Below are 15,240 nucleotides of genomic sequence, written 5' to 3'. Positions count from 1 at the left end.
GACATGACTGTGTCTCCCTGGTGTGATTTACTGACATGAATGTGTCTCCCTGGTGTGAATTACTGACATGACTGTGTCTCCCTGGTGTGAATTACTGACATGACTGTGTCTCCCTGGTGTGAATTACTGACATGAATGTGTCTCCCTGGTGTGAATTACTGACATGACTGTCTCCCTGGTGTGAATTACTGACATGACTGTCTCCCTGGTGTGATTTACTGACATGACTGTGTCTCCCTGGTGTGAATTACTGACATGACTGTGTCTCCCTGGTGTGAATTACTGACATGAATGTGTCTCCCTGGTGTGAATTACTGACATGACTGTGTCTCCATGGTGTAAATTACTGATATGACTGTGTCTCCATGGTGTAAATTACTGACATGACTGTGTCTCCCTGGTGTGAATTACTGACATGACTGTGTCTCCCTGCAGTGACTTACTGACATGACTGTGTCTCTCTGGTGTGAATTACTGACATTATTATGTCTCCCTGGTGTAAATTACTGATATGACTGTGTCTCCCTGGTGTGAATTACTGACATGAATGTCTCTCCCTGCAGTGATTTAATGACATTATTATGTCTCTCTGGTGTAAATTACTGATATGACTGTGTCTCCCTGGTGTGAATTACTGACATGAATGTCTCTCCCTGCAGTGATTTAATGACATGACCGTGTCTCCCAGGTGTGAATTACTGACATTATTATGTCTCCCTGGTGTGAATTACTGACATGACTGTGTCTCCCTGGTGTGAATTACTGACATGACTGTGTCTCCCTGGTGTGAATTACTGACATGACTGTGTCTCCCTGGTGTGAATTACTGACATGAATGTGTCTCCCTGGTGTGAATTACTGACATGACTGTGTCTCCCTGCAGTGATTTACTGACATGACTGTGTCTCCCTGGTGTGAATTACTGATATGACTGTGTCTCCCTGGTGTGAATTACTGACATGACTGTGTCTCCCTGGTGTGAATTTCTGACATGACTGTGTCTCCCTGGTGTGAATTACTGACATGACTGTGTCTCCCTGCAGTGAATTACTGACATGACTGTGTCTCCCTGCAGTGCATTACTGACATGACTGTGTCTCCCTGCAGTGCATTACTGACATGACTGTGTCTCCCTGGTGTGAATTACTGACATGACTGTGTCTCCCTGGTGTGAATTACTGACATGACTGTGTCTCCCTGGTGTGAATTACTGACATGACTGTGTCTCCCTGCAGTGCATTACTGACATGACTGTGTCTCCCTGGAGTGAATTACTGACATGACTGTGTCTCCCTGGAGTGAAATCTTGATACGATTAACCCCAAAGGAAAACTGTTTGCTTATTAGTTCTTTGACAAGAGTAATAATAACACACTCACATAGAATACCACCACCACCACCGCCACCGCCACCACTACTACTACAACTGCTACTACCACCACCACCACCACATATCCGATTAATATAGCGCCTTTCCACATGAAACATGTCCCATCGCGATTTTCCATGCAAAAACCGACGAGTAAAATGTACACCTAAACACGAAAAACCCCCATCACATTCATGACCTTGCACGGATATCCAGCTAAAATAATTTTCATTCAAAGCATCACACTCGTCATACATACCAATCATCACTATTCCTAAATGATGCACGTTTCATATATCACAATACTTAACACTACTACCACCCCTTCCACCGCCCCCAGTCCTTTAAACGATATCACAATACTGAAAAACCAATCCCAGTACTTAACCCCTTCACTGCCAGGGGAAAAACAGTATAAAGTGGTGTTTCAAGTCAAAAAACAATATCCAAAACAATAAGCCTAAAACTGAGAAAATGGTCTGGAGAGATACCACTCTAGATAAACTTTGTGATTTTTCAGCCTTCCGGGGTTATTTCCTTATTCTGATGACGTCATCAGTGACGTCACTATGCACGTGTCACATACGTGCAGGGCCGTGGGTTAAAACTGGTCACATACAACACAATGCACAATTAGTAGACATCCGAAACCACAGTACATTAATAGTATATCACAGTAAATTAATGTCAGGTCAGGGGCATAGCCCTTGCTACTGGTACCATATAAACCAGTACTACCTGCCGCATGTGAAGTCTCCCAAGGACGGACCAGGCGGAAGAGGAAACCTTTCCCAACGGCTATGAAGGCGGAAGAGGATGACCAAAGGGCAGGGGGAGCTCTTATCCTTGGCTGGAAGTCCTCCTTGGAGACGGAACACCGAAGAAAAATTCTGCACCTGCCGAGGCCGTCCTACACGTGGCAGTATCTGCACCTGTGGGACTGTGAGCGTCGATAGGCGAGAGAGTGGGGAAGGGACTGCACAACTCCTCTTCACTAAAAAAAAGTCACCTGTGCTGGTCAGGCAACCAGGCTAATGTCGATAGGCGAGAGAGTGGGGAAGGGACTGCACAACTCCTCTTCACTAAAAAAAGTCACCTGTGCTGGTCAGGCAACCAGGCTAATGTGGGGTGATGGTCGCCCGCAGTAGACTGGGGCAGATGCGGCGCCTGTATCCTCCCACAGTGGAAACCGCACCTACCTGGACATCCAGCACTAGCGGTCGAAAACAACAGAAGAAAAGAACCAGGAGTCATGCCCTGACTCTGGGTGCCTGGAATGTTCGCACCCTTTTAGACAGAGACGACAGACCAGAAAGGCACACAGCGCTCATTGCTAGAATGCTTGATCACTACCAGGTGGACACAGCCCTGAGCGAAACCAGGTTTGCCGGTGAAACCCAGCTGAAGGAAGTTGGAGGGGGCTACACCTTCTACTGCATTGTGAAGCCAGATGGCACCCCAAGAACCTCAGGCGTGGGTTTTGCCATACGAACCAAACTTGCACGACAGCTTGACAGCCATCCACGTGGGATAAACGATAGGCTGATGAACCTGCGTCTGAAGCTGTCCGAGGATAACTTTTCCACAGTCGTCAGCTGATATGCCCCGACGATGTCCAACCCTGATGACATCAAAGAAGCTTTCTACGAGGAGCTTAGCCACACCATTTCAGCGGTAGACAGAAAGGACAGGCTGATCATCCTTGGGGATTTCAACGTCCGCGTCGGCGTGGACTTCTCCTCGTGGCCAAAAGTCCTAGGACAGCACGGCACTGGCAAGTGCAACTCCAATGGACTGCTTTTGCTCTCGCTCTGCGCGCAGCATGGACTGACCATCACCAACACCCTTTCCAACAAGCGGACAAGTACAAGAACACATAGATGCACCACTGCTCCAAACAATGGCACATACTGGACTATGTGATTGTCCGGCAGAGGGACAGAGGTGATGTTTCCATTACACGCTGCATGAGAGGAGTAGTCTGTTGGTCGGACCATCGCCTGGTACGCAGCAAGATGAACATCAGACTTACATGCAAGCTCCAACCCCCTAGGAAGCTGAACATCCACCGCCTCCCTATCACCAAGGACGTACTGCAGCAGCAAATCCAAGCAGCTCTTCAAGAGATTCCCGCATCAACTGATGTAGAAGAGGTATGGAGCACCTTTAGAGATGCTGTGTACACAGCAGCAGCTGACACACTCAGCTTTGTATAGAGGAGCCACAAAGACTGGTTTGACGAGAATGACTCTGGAATTTCCAAGCTCCTGAACACACTGCATATACGGCATCAGGATCACATTTCCCATAAAGACTGCCAGAGGAAGACGGACCAGTTCTTGCAAACCAAGCAACTCGTACAGAAGAGGCTGCGTGAGATGAACACCAGCAGAAGAGGACCCAGTTACGTTTGGCCCTGCTTCAGTAGCGTTTCAAACATCAGCCAAATACCTGGGTGTATATCTCGATCAAACCTTGACTATAAATGGCCTGCTTGAAACTTGTCAGTCAGCTTATCGGAAAAGCGAATAGCACAGAAACAGCCCTTCTTTCGGTCACAGATAGTCTCCTCTCAAACACAGACAAAAAACTTACATTTGTTGTGGCATTTTTAGATCTGTCAGCGGCATTTGATACAACTGACCCCCAAATTCTTATCGTCTTAGCACTACCTTTGGCATTAAATCTACTGCTTAAAGATGATTTTCTTCATATCTTTCAAATAGTCAACTCAAGGTTAAAGTAAAACATAGCACCTCTAAAGTCATTCCTCTTGTGTTTGGTGTCCCTCAGGGATCAGTCTTAGGGCCTATCTTGTTCACTTTGTACACTCAACCTTAGTCTGACATATTCAAAAGGCACTCATTTGGTTACCATAAATATGCAGATGACACAGAATTACAAAAAGCCGCTCCACCATCTGATTTTAAAACAGTCATTACTGAATAGGAAGCTTGTGTAGCTGATGTAAAAACATGGATGGACAAAAACAAGCTAAAGCTCAATGAAGACAAAACTGAACTCTTAGCCGTTGGAGACCTAACTCGTCTTAAAGCAGCAGAAGATGACCCAGTTACATTTGGCACTGCTTCAGTAGCATTTCAAATATCAGCCAAATACCTGAGTGTATATCTTGATCAAACCTTGACTATGAACGACCAAATTTCATTCGTGTGTCGCTCATGTAATTTTCATCTCCGAAGGCTAGCTCAGTCAGACCCTACATAACAGAGAAAAATGTGGCTCAGTTTTCTCCTGTCCAGACTGGATTACTGCAATTCCACTCTTGCAGGTTTACCATCTTCCTCCATCAACAGATTACAGAAAATTCAGAACAATGCTGCACGACTGGTTTTCACCAAAAAGAAATCTGATCATGTTACACCTCTGCTGAATCGGTTACACTGGCTTCCAATTGAGTCCCGGATTCACTATAAGTTAGCAACACTCACCTTCAAACATTTTGACAAGTCTCTTCCATTGTATCTCTCCTCTGTATTGGAAACATATGAACCGCACAGAACGTTAAGATCCAGTTCTGAAAAGCTGCTTAAAGTTCCAAGGACTAAACTGAAATGTGCTGGAAATAGGTCTTTCAGAGCTCAGGTTCCCCAAGTCTGGAACTCTCTACCTTCATCTCTTAGAAATGCCTCTGATCTATCTATATTCCTTTAAGTCAGATCTGAAACACGTGTGTGTGTGTGTGTGTGTGTGTGTGTGTGTGTGTGTGTGCGCGCGTGTGTCCGTACATGTGTTTGTGAGGGTACAGTGCTCTGGTACGCGTGTGTAAGTGTGTAGGCATGTTAGTATGTCCGAACAGAATTCTATTTTAGAAAATAAGAAATAACTTAATGCTTACGCAATTTTGTTTTGAGTGCAGTTGATATTTTATGTCAGCGTGTGTGTTTCTGTGTGTGAGTGTGTGTATGTCTGTAAGGGAGGGACATCTCTCTCTCTCTCTCTCTCTCTCTCTCTCTATATATATATATATATGTATGTATATATATATATATATATATATATATGTGTGTGTGTGTGTGTGTGTGTGTGTGTGTGTGTGTGTGTGTGCATGTTCTATGAAATGCATTTTGTTTTAATCTAAGCCTTATTTACTTCATAGCTTTTATAATCTGATTCATCTCTTTAAGTGTGCTTTGTTTCAGTTTCAGTTTCAGTTTCACTTTCTCAAGGAGGCGTCACTGCGTTCGGACAAATCCATACACGCTACACCACATCTGTCGAGCAGATAGATGCCTGACCAGCAGCATAACCCAACGCGCTTAGTCAGGCCTTGAGTGCATGCTTACATATTTGTGTACCTATGAAAGTGGATTTCATTTTACGTAATTTCGCCAGAGGACAACACTCTCGTTGCCATGGGTTCTTTTTCAGTGCGCCAAGTGCGTGCTGCACACGGGACCTCGGTTTATCGTCTCATCCGAAAGACTAGACGCTCAGTTTGATTTTCCAGTCAAACTTAGGAGAAAGGGCGAGAGCGGGATTCGAACCCACACCCTCACGGACTCTCTGTATTGGCAGCTGAACGTCTTAACCATTCTGCCACCTTCCTCCTAAAAAAGTCTTAACGGGAGATTCGAACTCCGCGTGTTCGGGTAAGAAGAAACTGTCTTACCCGTTACACTATCGTGGCTAAGTGTGCTTTGTCTATGTTTTAACTCTCTCCATACGAACGGCGAAAGAGACGACGTTAACAGCGTTTCACCCCAATTACCATCATCAAAATATTGCAAGCGGAAGGCTCTTATACTGAAGAGGTGAATGTTGACAAAGAAAACCACAATTCTGAAGACGGAAGCTAAAGGTTGGGTCATTCAGACACCCACTGGACATCCGAGGGGTCTGTGTAGAGGAGAAGAGAGGACTGGCCGTACTGAGTGAGTTAACCCGGTGTTCGGTTGTGTGTGTGTGTGTGTGTGTGTGTGTGTGTGTGTCCGTGGTAAACTTTAACATTGCCATTTTCTCTGCAAATACTTTGTCAGTTGACACCTAATTTGTTTAAAACAATATTGCACCTCTGGGATGGGCACAAAAAAAGATAATAAAAAAGAAGCCAAACTGAATGCAAACTGAATTTACTGTTATATCTATATTTTTTTTATCCTCTAAACTTGGCACTTTGATCTGATATTCTGACACAACAAGAGCAGTCATTTTTATCATTTTTTGTTCAAACAGGAACTTATTTTGCTAAGCATGGAAGGTATATTTCTGGTGCATGTCTTTGCTGCAGATAGCAAAAAAGGGAAAATAATCTGTAATTAATGGTAGGGGGGTTAATTTGCTTTAAACTGATCTTTCTCATCTTAAACATTACATTTTGAAATTATGCTCAATACTTAAAAAGCTTGTGTGTTTTATTCTCAGTGTACAGGGCTTTCACTATGTTCATTCGCCCATGGTTTCTTTTCGGAAAATGCTTAAATCAATACTAAGAGTGGACTTTATAGATCTATTGGCTGAGCCCTGAAGGTCATGGGCAAAAATCAGTTGCGTATACATATTTATACATATTCAAAGCGCGTGCTCATTTTCCACGCGAACGCGAAGGACGCCATTTTGTTTTAAGTTGTTGACCTGCCCGTTCAATCCTATATTCAATCGACAATACATGATAACATGTGATGGAAAGTTGGAGAAGGAGACCATTAAATATTTATTCAGAGAAAGATTTGTGAACGCCTCATCACTTACTGGATTGTGCCCCAAACTGCCATAAAAATGTCAACAAAATCAGTCGGGATTCACAGTTAAAAATAATAAACCATCAGAGTTAATACCTTTGATGAAACGGAAAAATGTCCAGTCTTGACTTTTCTCAATATGAAGTCCTTTTCACTTCACACGACGTTTAGAAGTACTTGTACTTGACTCTACATGTTATTAGTTTAACAAAATACTAAATTTTCATATCAACTTTAAAACTATAAAACTAGAATGAACATAGAGAAATTGAATCGACCGTGTCGTACGATTCCCGGCGGGTGTAACTAAACTTCTACATCTATCTAGATCTAGATCCAGAGAAAACGGCTAAATGTTGCGGTGTGATTGCGGCGATACCCACGTCTCCTTTACCGCGGACTTAAAAAGAATTTTTAATTGCCCTTAAAGATTTTTTGAATGCCCAAGATACACCAGAATAATATGATTTAAACAGCGTTCTCATTGCGAATACCGCAATCGATTTATCGCCCTTTAAAAAAGCATGTTTAAATATTAAATTTTTGAACGTCAGTTATGGAGCCACTATAGTGTATTAGGTAAGAGTTTCTTCTCACCTGAACACGCGGGGTTCGAATCTGCCGTCAGAATTCTTTTTTTTTTTTTTTTTTAACCCGAAGCTTTATAATAACAAATACAGAACACATTTTAGCGATTAGATTAAAAAAAAAAAGTGTATCACAAGTGAGTCTTGAAGGCCTTGCCTCTCTTGTTCATTCATATGAACACACTGGATGTTTTCCATTGTCAGATAGCGGTTGATGTGTTTTTTAAGGCATGTTTATAGTCAACTGGATGATGTAAGGCGCTTTGAGCAGCATTGGTGCTGGATATCGCGACATAGAAATACTATGTATTATTATCATTATTATTACAAGTATGGAGGCGAGGTGCTGACAGACAAGCTGACCACCCTGTTCAAGTCTATCTGGGAGAGAGGGGAGGTCCCCCAGGATTTCAAGGATGCTTCAATTGTCCACATCTACAAACGGAAGGGAGACAAAACATCCTGCGATAACCACCGTGGAATCTCTCTCCTCTGCATCGCCGGCAAGATCTTCACCCGCATCATACTGAACAGACTGGTTGACCATGTCTCCAACACAGTCATCCCTGAAGCACAGTGCGGCTTCCGCTCACGCAGGGGAACATGTGACATGGTATTTGCCGTACATCAGATGCAAGAGAAGTGCCGTGGGCAGAACAAGGAGCTCCTGCATGGTCTTTGTAGACCTAAGGCCTTCGACACAGTGAACCGCCGTGGCCTGTGGAAGATCCTCCTAAAGTTCGGCTGCCCAGAAAGCCTAATCCAGCTGATTGCGTCATTCCACGATGGCAGGCAGACGAGAGTACAGGAAAATACTGACATGTCAGATCCGTTCCCTGTGGTAAATGGAGTGAAGCAGGGCTGCGTCCTGGCACTCACACTGTTCTCCATTCTCTTCTCTGCCATGCTGATTGACGCCTTCCAAGACTGTGACCGGGGCATCTACATTCAGTTTTGCACAGACGGCAAACTTTTCAACTTGCGGCGACTCCACGCCAGGTCCAGGGTATTTGAGGCACTGTTGAGAGAATTCCTCTTCGCTGATGACTGTGCGCTTGCTGCACACACCCATGGGGACATGCAGTTCATTATGGATAGGTTCTCAACCTCCTACAGGCGCTTTGGACTCACCATCAGCCTCAGCAAGACCGAGTCCATGTACCAACCAGCTAGCTCACAGAACGCCAGGGCCCCCCCCCCTCCCCACCTGCAATCAAGATCGATGACACAGAGATCAAGTCAGTTGACAAGTTTTGCTACCTGGGCAGCACCCTATGCAGCAACGGAGCCCGTGATGCAGAAGTGACGCTGCGCATTGCCAAGGCCAGCTCCGCCTTTGGCAGACTCAACAACAGGCTGTGGAACAACAAAGGCATCAGGCTCAGCACCAAAATCAAAACCTACAGAGCTGTTGTGCTGACCACCTTGTTGTACTGCTGTGAAACATGGACGACGTATCGCCGTCACATTCAACAACTTGAGCAGTTTCACGAGAGATGCTTACGAAAGATCCTCGGCATAAAGTGGCAAGACAGGGTCTCCAACCTCCAGGTCCTAGAGAGGAGCGGCCTGCCCAGCATCGAAAGCCTGCTGATCCAGTGCCAGCTACGCTGGACAGTACACGTTGTCTGCATGACAGACAGAAGGCTCCCGAAGATGGTCTTGTATGGCCAGCTGAAAGAAGGCCACCGCAAACTTGGAAGACCCTGCAAGCGCTTCAACGACACCGTGAAGACAAACCTCAAAGCCTGTGACATAGACATCGCTTCCTGGGAAACAGATGTCCTTGACCGCTCTCGCTGGAAGATGCTGTGCTCTAGTGGCATAAAAACGTTTAAAAACAAGGGAACGCTGGCCATTAAGGAGAAGCATGAGCGAAGGAAGCGGGGCTTAACTTCTGGAGATGTTTTCCCTTGCAACACCTGTAGGAAGTCTTGCACATCCAGAATCGGCCTCTTCTCCCATATGAGGACACCCACCCACAGATAAACCTGCCTGCCTACTCATCCGTCGGTCCGACGGGAGACTCCATCACAGTAAATTAGCATACAAAATCACAGTACATAAAATAAATACCCCCCCTTCCCCAACAACAGTTCTTCAACAAAGTGGAGTGATGGCCTAGAGGTAACGCGTCTGCCTAGGAAGCGAGAGAATCTGAGCGCGCTGGTTCGAATCCCGGCTCAGCCGCCGATATTTTCTCCCCCTCCACTAGACCTTGAGTGGTGGTCTGGGCGCTGGTCATTCGGATGAGACGATAAAGCGAGGTCCCGTGTGCAGCATGCACTTAGAACACGTAAAAGAACCCACGGCAACAAAAGGGTTGTTCCTGGCAAACTTCTGAAGAAAACTCCACTTCGATAGGAAAAACAAATAAAACTGCTCGCAGGAAAAAATACAAAAAAGAAAAGGGTGGCGCTGTAGTACAGCGACGCGCTTTCCTTAGGGAGAGCAGCCCGAATTTCACACAGAGAAATCTGTTGTGATAAAAATGCGAATACAAATACAAATGATTTAAAAACGAATCCCAACATTTAAAACCAGTCACATGCATCACAGGCCCAAATGATATATAGTATCCCACATCACAGTAATTGGAAGCCAGTTACATCCCCCTCCACACAAAACCTCAACAACACACCCAGAAATACAGAAACCATGCATGTACACGTGCACATCAGGAGAGGTAAAGTTTAAAAGGGTACGTCTTCAGAATCTTTTTAAAAGAAACATATTTTTTCCCTCATGGACAGAGGAAGGAAGTACCACGCAGCACGGCCAAAGACAGAATTTTGTTTTCACCAGAGGTTTCAAGGGAGAACTGGGCAACTCCCAGCAAAGAGGAGTTAAAAGAGCATAGTGTCCTGGAAGGACCGAATAGACGGAGGAGATCTGAAAGATATGGTGGCATATTGTAGTGACATGGACACAGAATTTTGAATTGAATTCTAGCCTTCGCGTGAAGTCGGTGAAGTGTTCTCAGCAGTGATGTTGCACTCTGATGCCATGATTCGGAATGCATGATTTTGATTGCGTTGAAGTTTACACAATCAGTACGACTAGTAAGGGGAGAGTTACAACAGTCCAGTAAGTGGAGAGTTACAACAGTCCAGTAAGGGGAGAGTTACAACAGTCCAGTAAGGGGAGAGTTACAACAGTCCAGTAAGTGGAGAGTTACAACAGTCCAGTAAGTGGAGAGTTACAACAGTCCAGTAAGGGGAGAGTTACAACAGTCCAGTAAGGGGAGAGTTACAACAGTCCAGTAAGTGGAGAGTTACAACAGTCCAGTAAGTGGAGAGTTACAACAGTCCAGTAAGGGGAGAGTTACAACAGTCCAGTAAGTGGAGAGTTACAACAGTCCAGTAAGTGGAGAGTTACAACAGTCCAGTAAGGGGAGAGTTACAACAGTCCAGTAAGGGGAGAGTTACAACAGTCCAGTAAGTGGAGAGTTACAACAGTCCAGTAAGGGGAGAGTTACAACAGTCCAGTAAGGGGAGAGTTACAACAGTCCAGTAAGGGGAGAGTTACAACAGTCCAGTAAGTGCAGAGTTACAACAGTCCAGTAAGGGGAGAGTTACAACAGTCCAGTAAGTGGAGAGTTACAACAGTCCAGTAAGGGGAGAGTTACAACAGTCCAGTAAGGGGAGAGTTACAACAGTCCAGTAAGGGGAGAGTTACAACAGTCCAGTAAGTGGAGAGTTACAACAGTCCAGTAAGGGGAGAGTTACAACAGTCTAGTCTCGATAGAATGAAACAGCACAGACTGGAAAGATAGTGACGAATTTTATCTGATCAACGCAACTGACAAAACGGAGTGCGGTACAAGTGTTAGTGCATCAATGGATATTGTTTTATCTTAAAGAGATGCCAAGATTCCTAACAAACTGGAAAAGTTTTATGTCACAGCCAGTGATGAATACAGGGGTAGAGGTGACCTGGTTCATATTTAATTTCGTGCCAGTAGCAGTCAACTCGCTTTTATCCTCGTTCGCCTTTAGAACTTATTTTCACTCAGCCACCCAGCCACGTCCTCAGTACCATTTTACAAAATACAGGCAGGAATTAGAAAGTCTGACAGAACAGTGGAGACGTGGAGCTGGGAATGATCAGCAAACAAGTGGCAGGGGTGAGCTAGCTGACCAGTGACAGAGCTGATAGGTTGTGTGTCATAGTAAACACACTGAAATAAGAAAGAGGAGAAGACGTCAAAAGACCTGCATGAAGGATCCCGGCGTGATGACCAGCTTGACGACCATGACGATAGGGATGAAGATGAGCGACGTGAAGGTCATCATCCAGCCAACAGCGATGGCCCAGCTGGGGTACTCGTAGGTCACGGTCTTCCGCTTGTAGGTCAGGTCGGAGTAGCTCAGACAGCCCATGACGAAGATACTCTGGGAGGTCAGACATCAGTTATGTACTGGTGTGTGTGTGTGTGTGTGTGTGTGTGTGTGTGTGTGTGTGTGTGTGTGTGTGTGTGTGTGACATCAGTTATGTACTGAATGTGTGTGTGTGTGTGTGTGTGTTTGTGTGTGTGACATCAGTTATGTACTGAATGTGTGTGTGTGTGTGTGTGTGTGTGTGTGTGTGTGTGTGTGCGTGTGTGTGTGTGACATCAGTTATGTACTGAGAGGGGAAGGGGGTTACACTTCAGTTATGTACTGGCGTCTATGTGTGTGTGTGGGGGGAGGGTTCAGATATCAGTTATGTACTGGGGTACTGGGTGGGGGCGGGAGGTCAGATATCAGTTATGTACAGGGAGGTGGGGAGAGCTACCTGCGGCCACCTAGCTAAGGGAGTAAACCCTGACAGAAAATCCGTTGCGGGGCCCTTAAAGCCTGAACCGGACTATAAATGGCGGGCGATTTGAATCAAGCCAGTTTCTCACCAGAGTCTGACACTGTGACGTCGGTGAAGGTTTATTCAAAATAAAAGCCTAATAAAGCTACGGTTTGGCTTCATTTATGGCAGAGAGCGAGATTTGCCTAGCAGCTTCCAATCTAGACCTGAATTGACTTTGGAAAGTACAAAATGTGTCAGCTACACGTAATACAAAATTTGAATGCAGAGAAAAGGGGCGCAACCGAAACCTTGCTCTCGGGAGTTAAGACTTTAAGGCGGTTGGATGACAAACTTTGTCACTTTCCGGCAGTTCCTGTGGCCGCGTTGGCACCAAAACGTAACAGCCTTGCTGTTCCTTTGGATCTGTCAGCGAGGTGGAGAGGGGGGACAAGCTGCATGGGCAACAGCCTGTCTTCCATATTACATTGCCCAGGCTTATATTCGTCCATCCATCCACAAACACCTTGCACCTACAACCTGGAGAGGACACTCCAGCTTCGCTACTAGCACTAGTTATGTAGTGGGGTTGGGAGGTCAGATATCAGTTATGTACTGGGGGGGTGGTGGTGGTGGGGTCAGATATCAGTTATGTACTGGAGGTGGGTGGAGGGGGGGGCGGAGGTGGGGGGGAGGGGGTCAGATATCAGTTATGTACTGGGGGTGGGGTGGGGTGGGGGTCAGATATCAGTTATGTACTGGAGGATGGAGTTCAGACATCAGTTATGTACTGCTGGAGGGGGGGGGGGGTGTCAGATATCAGTTATGTACTGGGGTTGGGGTTGGGGGGGGGGGGTGTCAGATATCAGTTATGTACTGGAGGATGGAGTTCAGACATCAGTTATGTACTGGAGGGGGGGGGGGGGTCAGATATCAGTTATGTACTGGGGGATGGGGGGGGGGGGGGCAGACATCAGTTATGTACTGGAGGGGGGGGGGGTGTCAGACATCAGTTATGTACAGGGGGGGAGGGGGGGTGGGTCAGATATCAGTTATGTACTGGAGGGGGGGGGGGTGTTAGACATCAGTTATGTACTGGGGGATGGGGGGGGGGGTCAGACATCAGTTATGTACTGGAGGGGGGGGGTGTGTTAGACATCAGTTATGTACGGGGGGGAGGGGGGGGGGTCAGATATCAGTTATGTACTGGAGGATGGAGTTCAGACATCAGTTATGTACTGGATGGGGGGGGGGGGGGTGTCAGACATCAGTTATGTACGGGGGGGGGGGGGTCAGATATCAGTTATGTACTGGAGGATGGAGGTCAGATATCAGTTATGTACTGGGGGGGCGGGGAGGGGGGGGTCAGATATCAGTTATGTACTGGGGGGGGGGGGGGGTTATATATCACTTATGTACTGGGGGGGGAGGGGAGGTCAGATATCACTTATGTGTACTGGGGGAGGTCAGATATCAGTTATGTACTGGGGGGGGGGGAGGTCAGATATCAGTTATGTACGGGGTGGGGGGGGGGGGGGGGTCAGATATCAGTTATGTACTGGGGGGGCCGGGGGTGGGTGGGGGTGGGGGGGGTCAGATATCACTTATGTACTGGGGGGGGGGGGAGGTCAGATATCAGTTATGTACTGGGGGGGGGGAGGTCAGATATCACTTATGTACTGGGGGGGAGGTCAGATATCACTTATGTACTGGGGGGGGGGGAGGTCAGATATCACTTATGTACTGGGGGGGCGAGGTCAGATATCAGTTATGTACTGGGGGGGAGGGGAGGGCAGATATCACTTATGTACTGGGGGGGGGAGGTCAGATATCACTTATGTACTGGGGGAGGGAGGTCAGATATCAGTTATGTACTCGGGGGGAGGTCAGATATCAGTTATGTACTGGGGGGAGGTCAGATATCAGTTATGTACTGGGGGGGGGGGCAGATATCAGTTATGTACTTGGGGGGAGGTCAGATATCACTTATGAACTGGGGGGGGGGGTCAGATATCAGTTATGTACTTGGGGGAGGTCAGATATCAGTTATGTACTCGGGGGGGAGGTCAGATATCACTTATGTACTGGGGGGGAGGTCAGATATCACTTATGTACTGGGGGGGGGGGTCAGATATCAGTTATGTACTTGGGGGGAGGTCAGATATCAGTTATGTACTCGGGGGGAGGTCAGATATCACTTATGTACTGGGGGGAGGTCAGATATCACTTATGTACTGGGGGGGGGGGGAGGTCAGATATCACTTATGTACTGGGGGGAGGTCAGATATCACTTATGTACTGGCGGGGGGGGAGGGGGGGGGAGGGGCGATATCAGTTATGTACTGGGGGCGAGGGGAGGTCAGATATCAGTTATGTACTGGGGGGGAGGGGAGGTCAGATATCACTTATGTACTGGGGGGGGGGGAGGGGAGGTCAGATATCACTTATGTACTGGGTCGAGGGGGAGGTAAGACATCAGTTATGTACTGGGTCGAGGGGGAGGTAAGACATCAGTTATGTACGGGGGGGGGGGGGGAGGTAAGACGTCAGTTATGTACTGGGGGGTGGGGGTCAGATTTCAGACATATACTGGGGGGAGAGGGGGTTTCAGATATCAATTATGTAGTGGGGGGTGGATCAGACATCAGATATCAGTTATATACTGGGGGTGGGGGGTGGGTGTGTGTGTGTGGGGGGGGGGGGGGCAGAGGGGAGGTCAGACATCAATTATGTACTGGGATGATGGTGCTGGTGACGATGACGATGATGATGGTGGTGGTGGTGTTGATGGTGAAGGTGATGG

General features: G+C 46.8%; 1 protein-coding gene across 2 annotated transcripts in view; it reads right to left on the bottom strand.

Annotated features, from left to right (window-relative positions):
- Nucleotides 1-15,240, bottom strand: part of LOC143299013 (sodium- and chloride-dependent taurine transporter-like) — a 160,138-nt gene that overhangs the window by 19,143 nt on the left and 125,755 nt on the right. For both annotated transcript variants that reach the window (XM_076612086.1, XM_076612085.1), the window contains one exon: nucleotides 11,873-12,052. In XM_076612086.1, the coding sequence (XP_076468201.1) occupies nucleotides 11,873-12,052 (180 nt within the window). The remainder of the gene's footprint in view (nucleotides 1-11,872; nucleotides 12,053-15,240) is intronic.

The sequence above is a fragment of the Babylonia areolata genome, chromosome 24, assembly GCF_041734735.1.
Source record: "Babylonia areolata isolate BAREFJ2019XMU chromosome 24, ASM4173473v1, whole genome shotgun sequence".
Taxonomy (NCBI): Eukaryota; Metazoa; Mollusca; class Gastropoda; order Neogastropoda; family Buccinidae; genus Babylonia; species Babylonia areolata.
The sequence above is the reverse complement of the archived record's forward strand: the minus strand, read 5'-3'. Positions and strand labels throughout refer to the sequence as shown.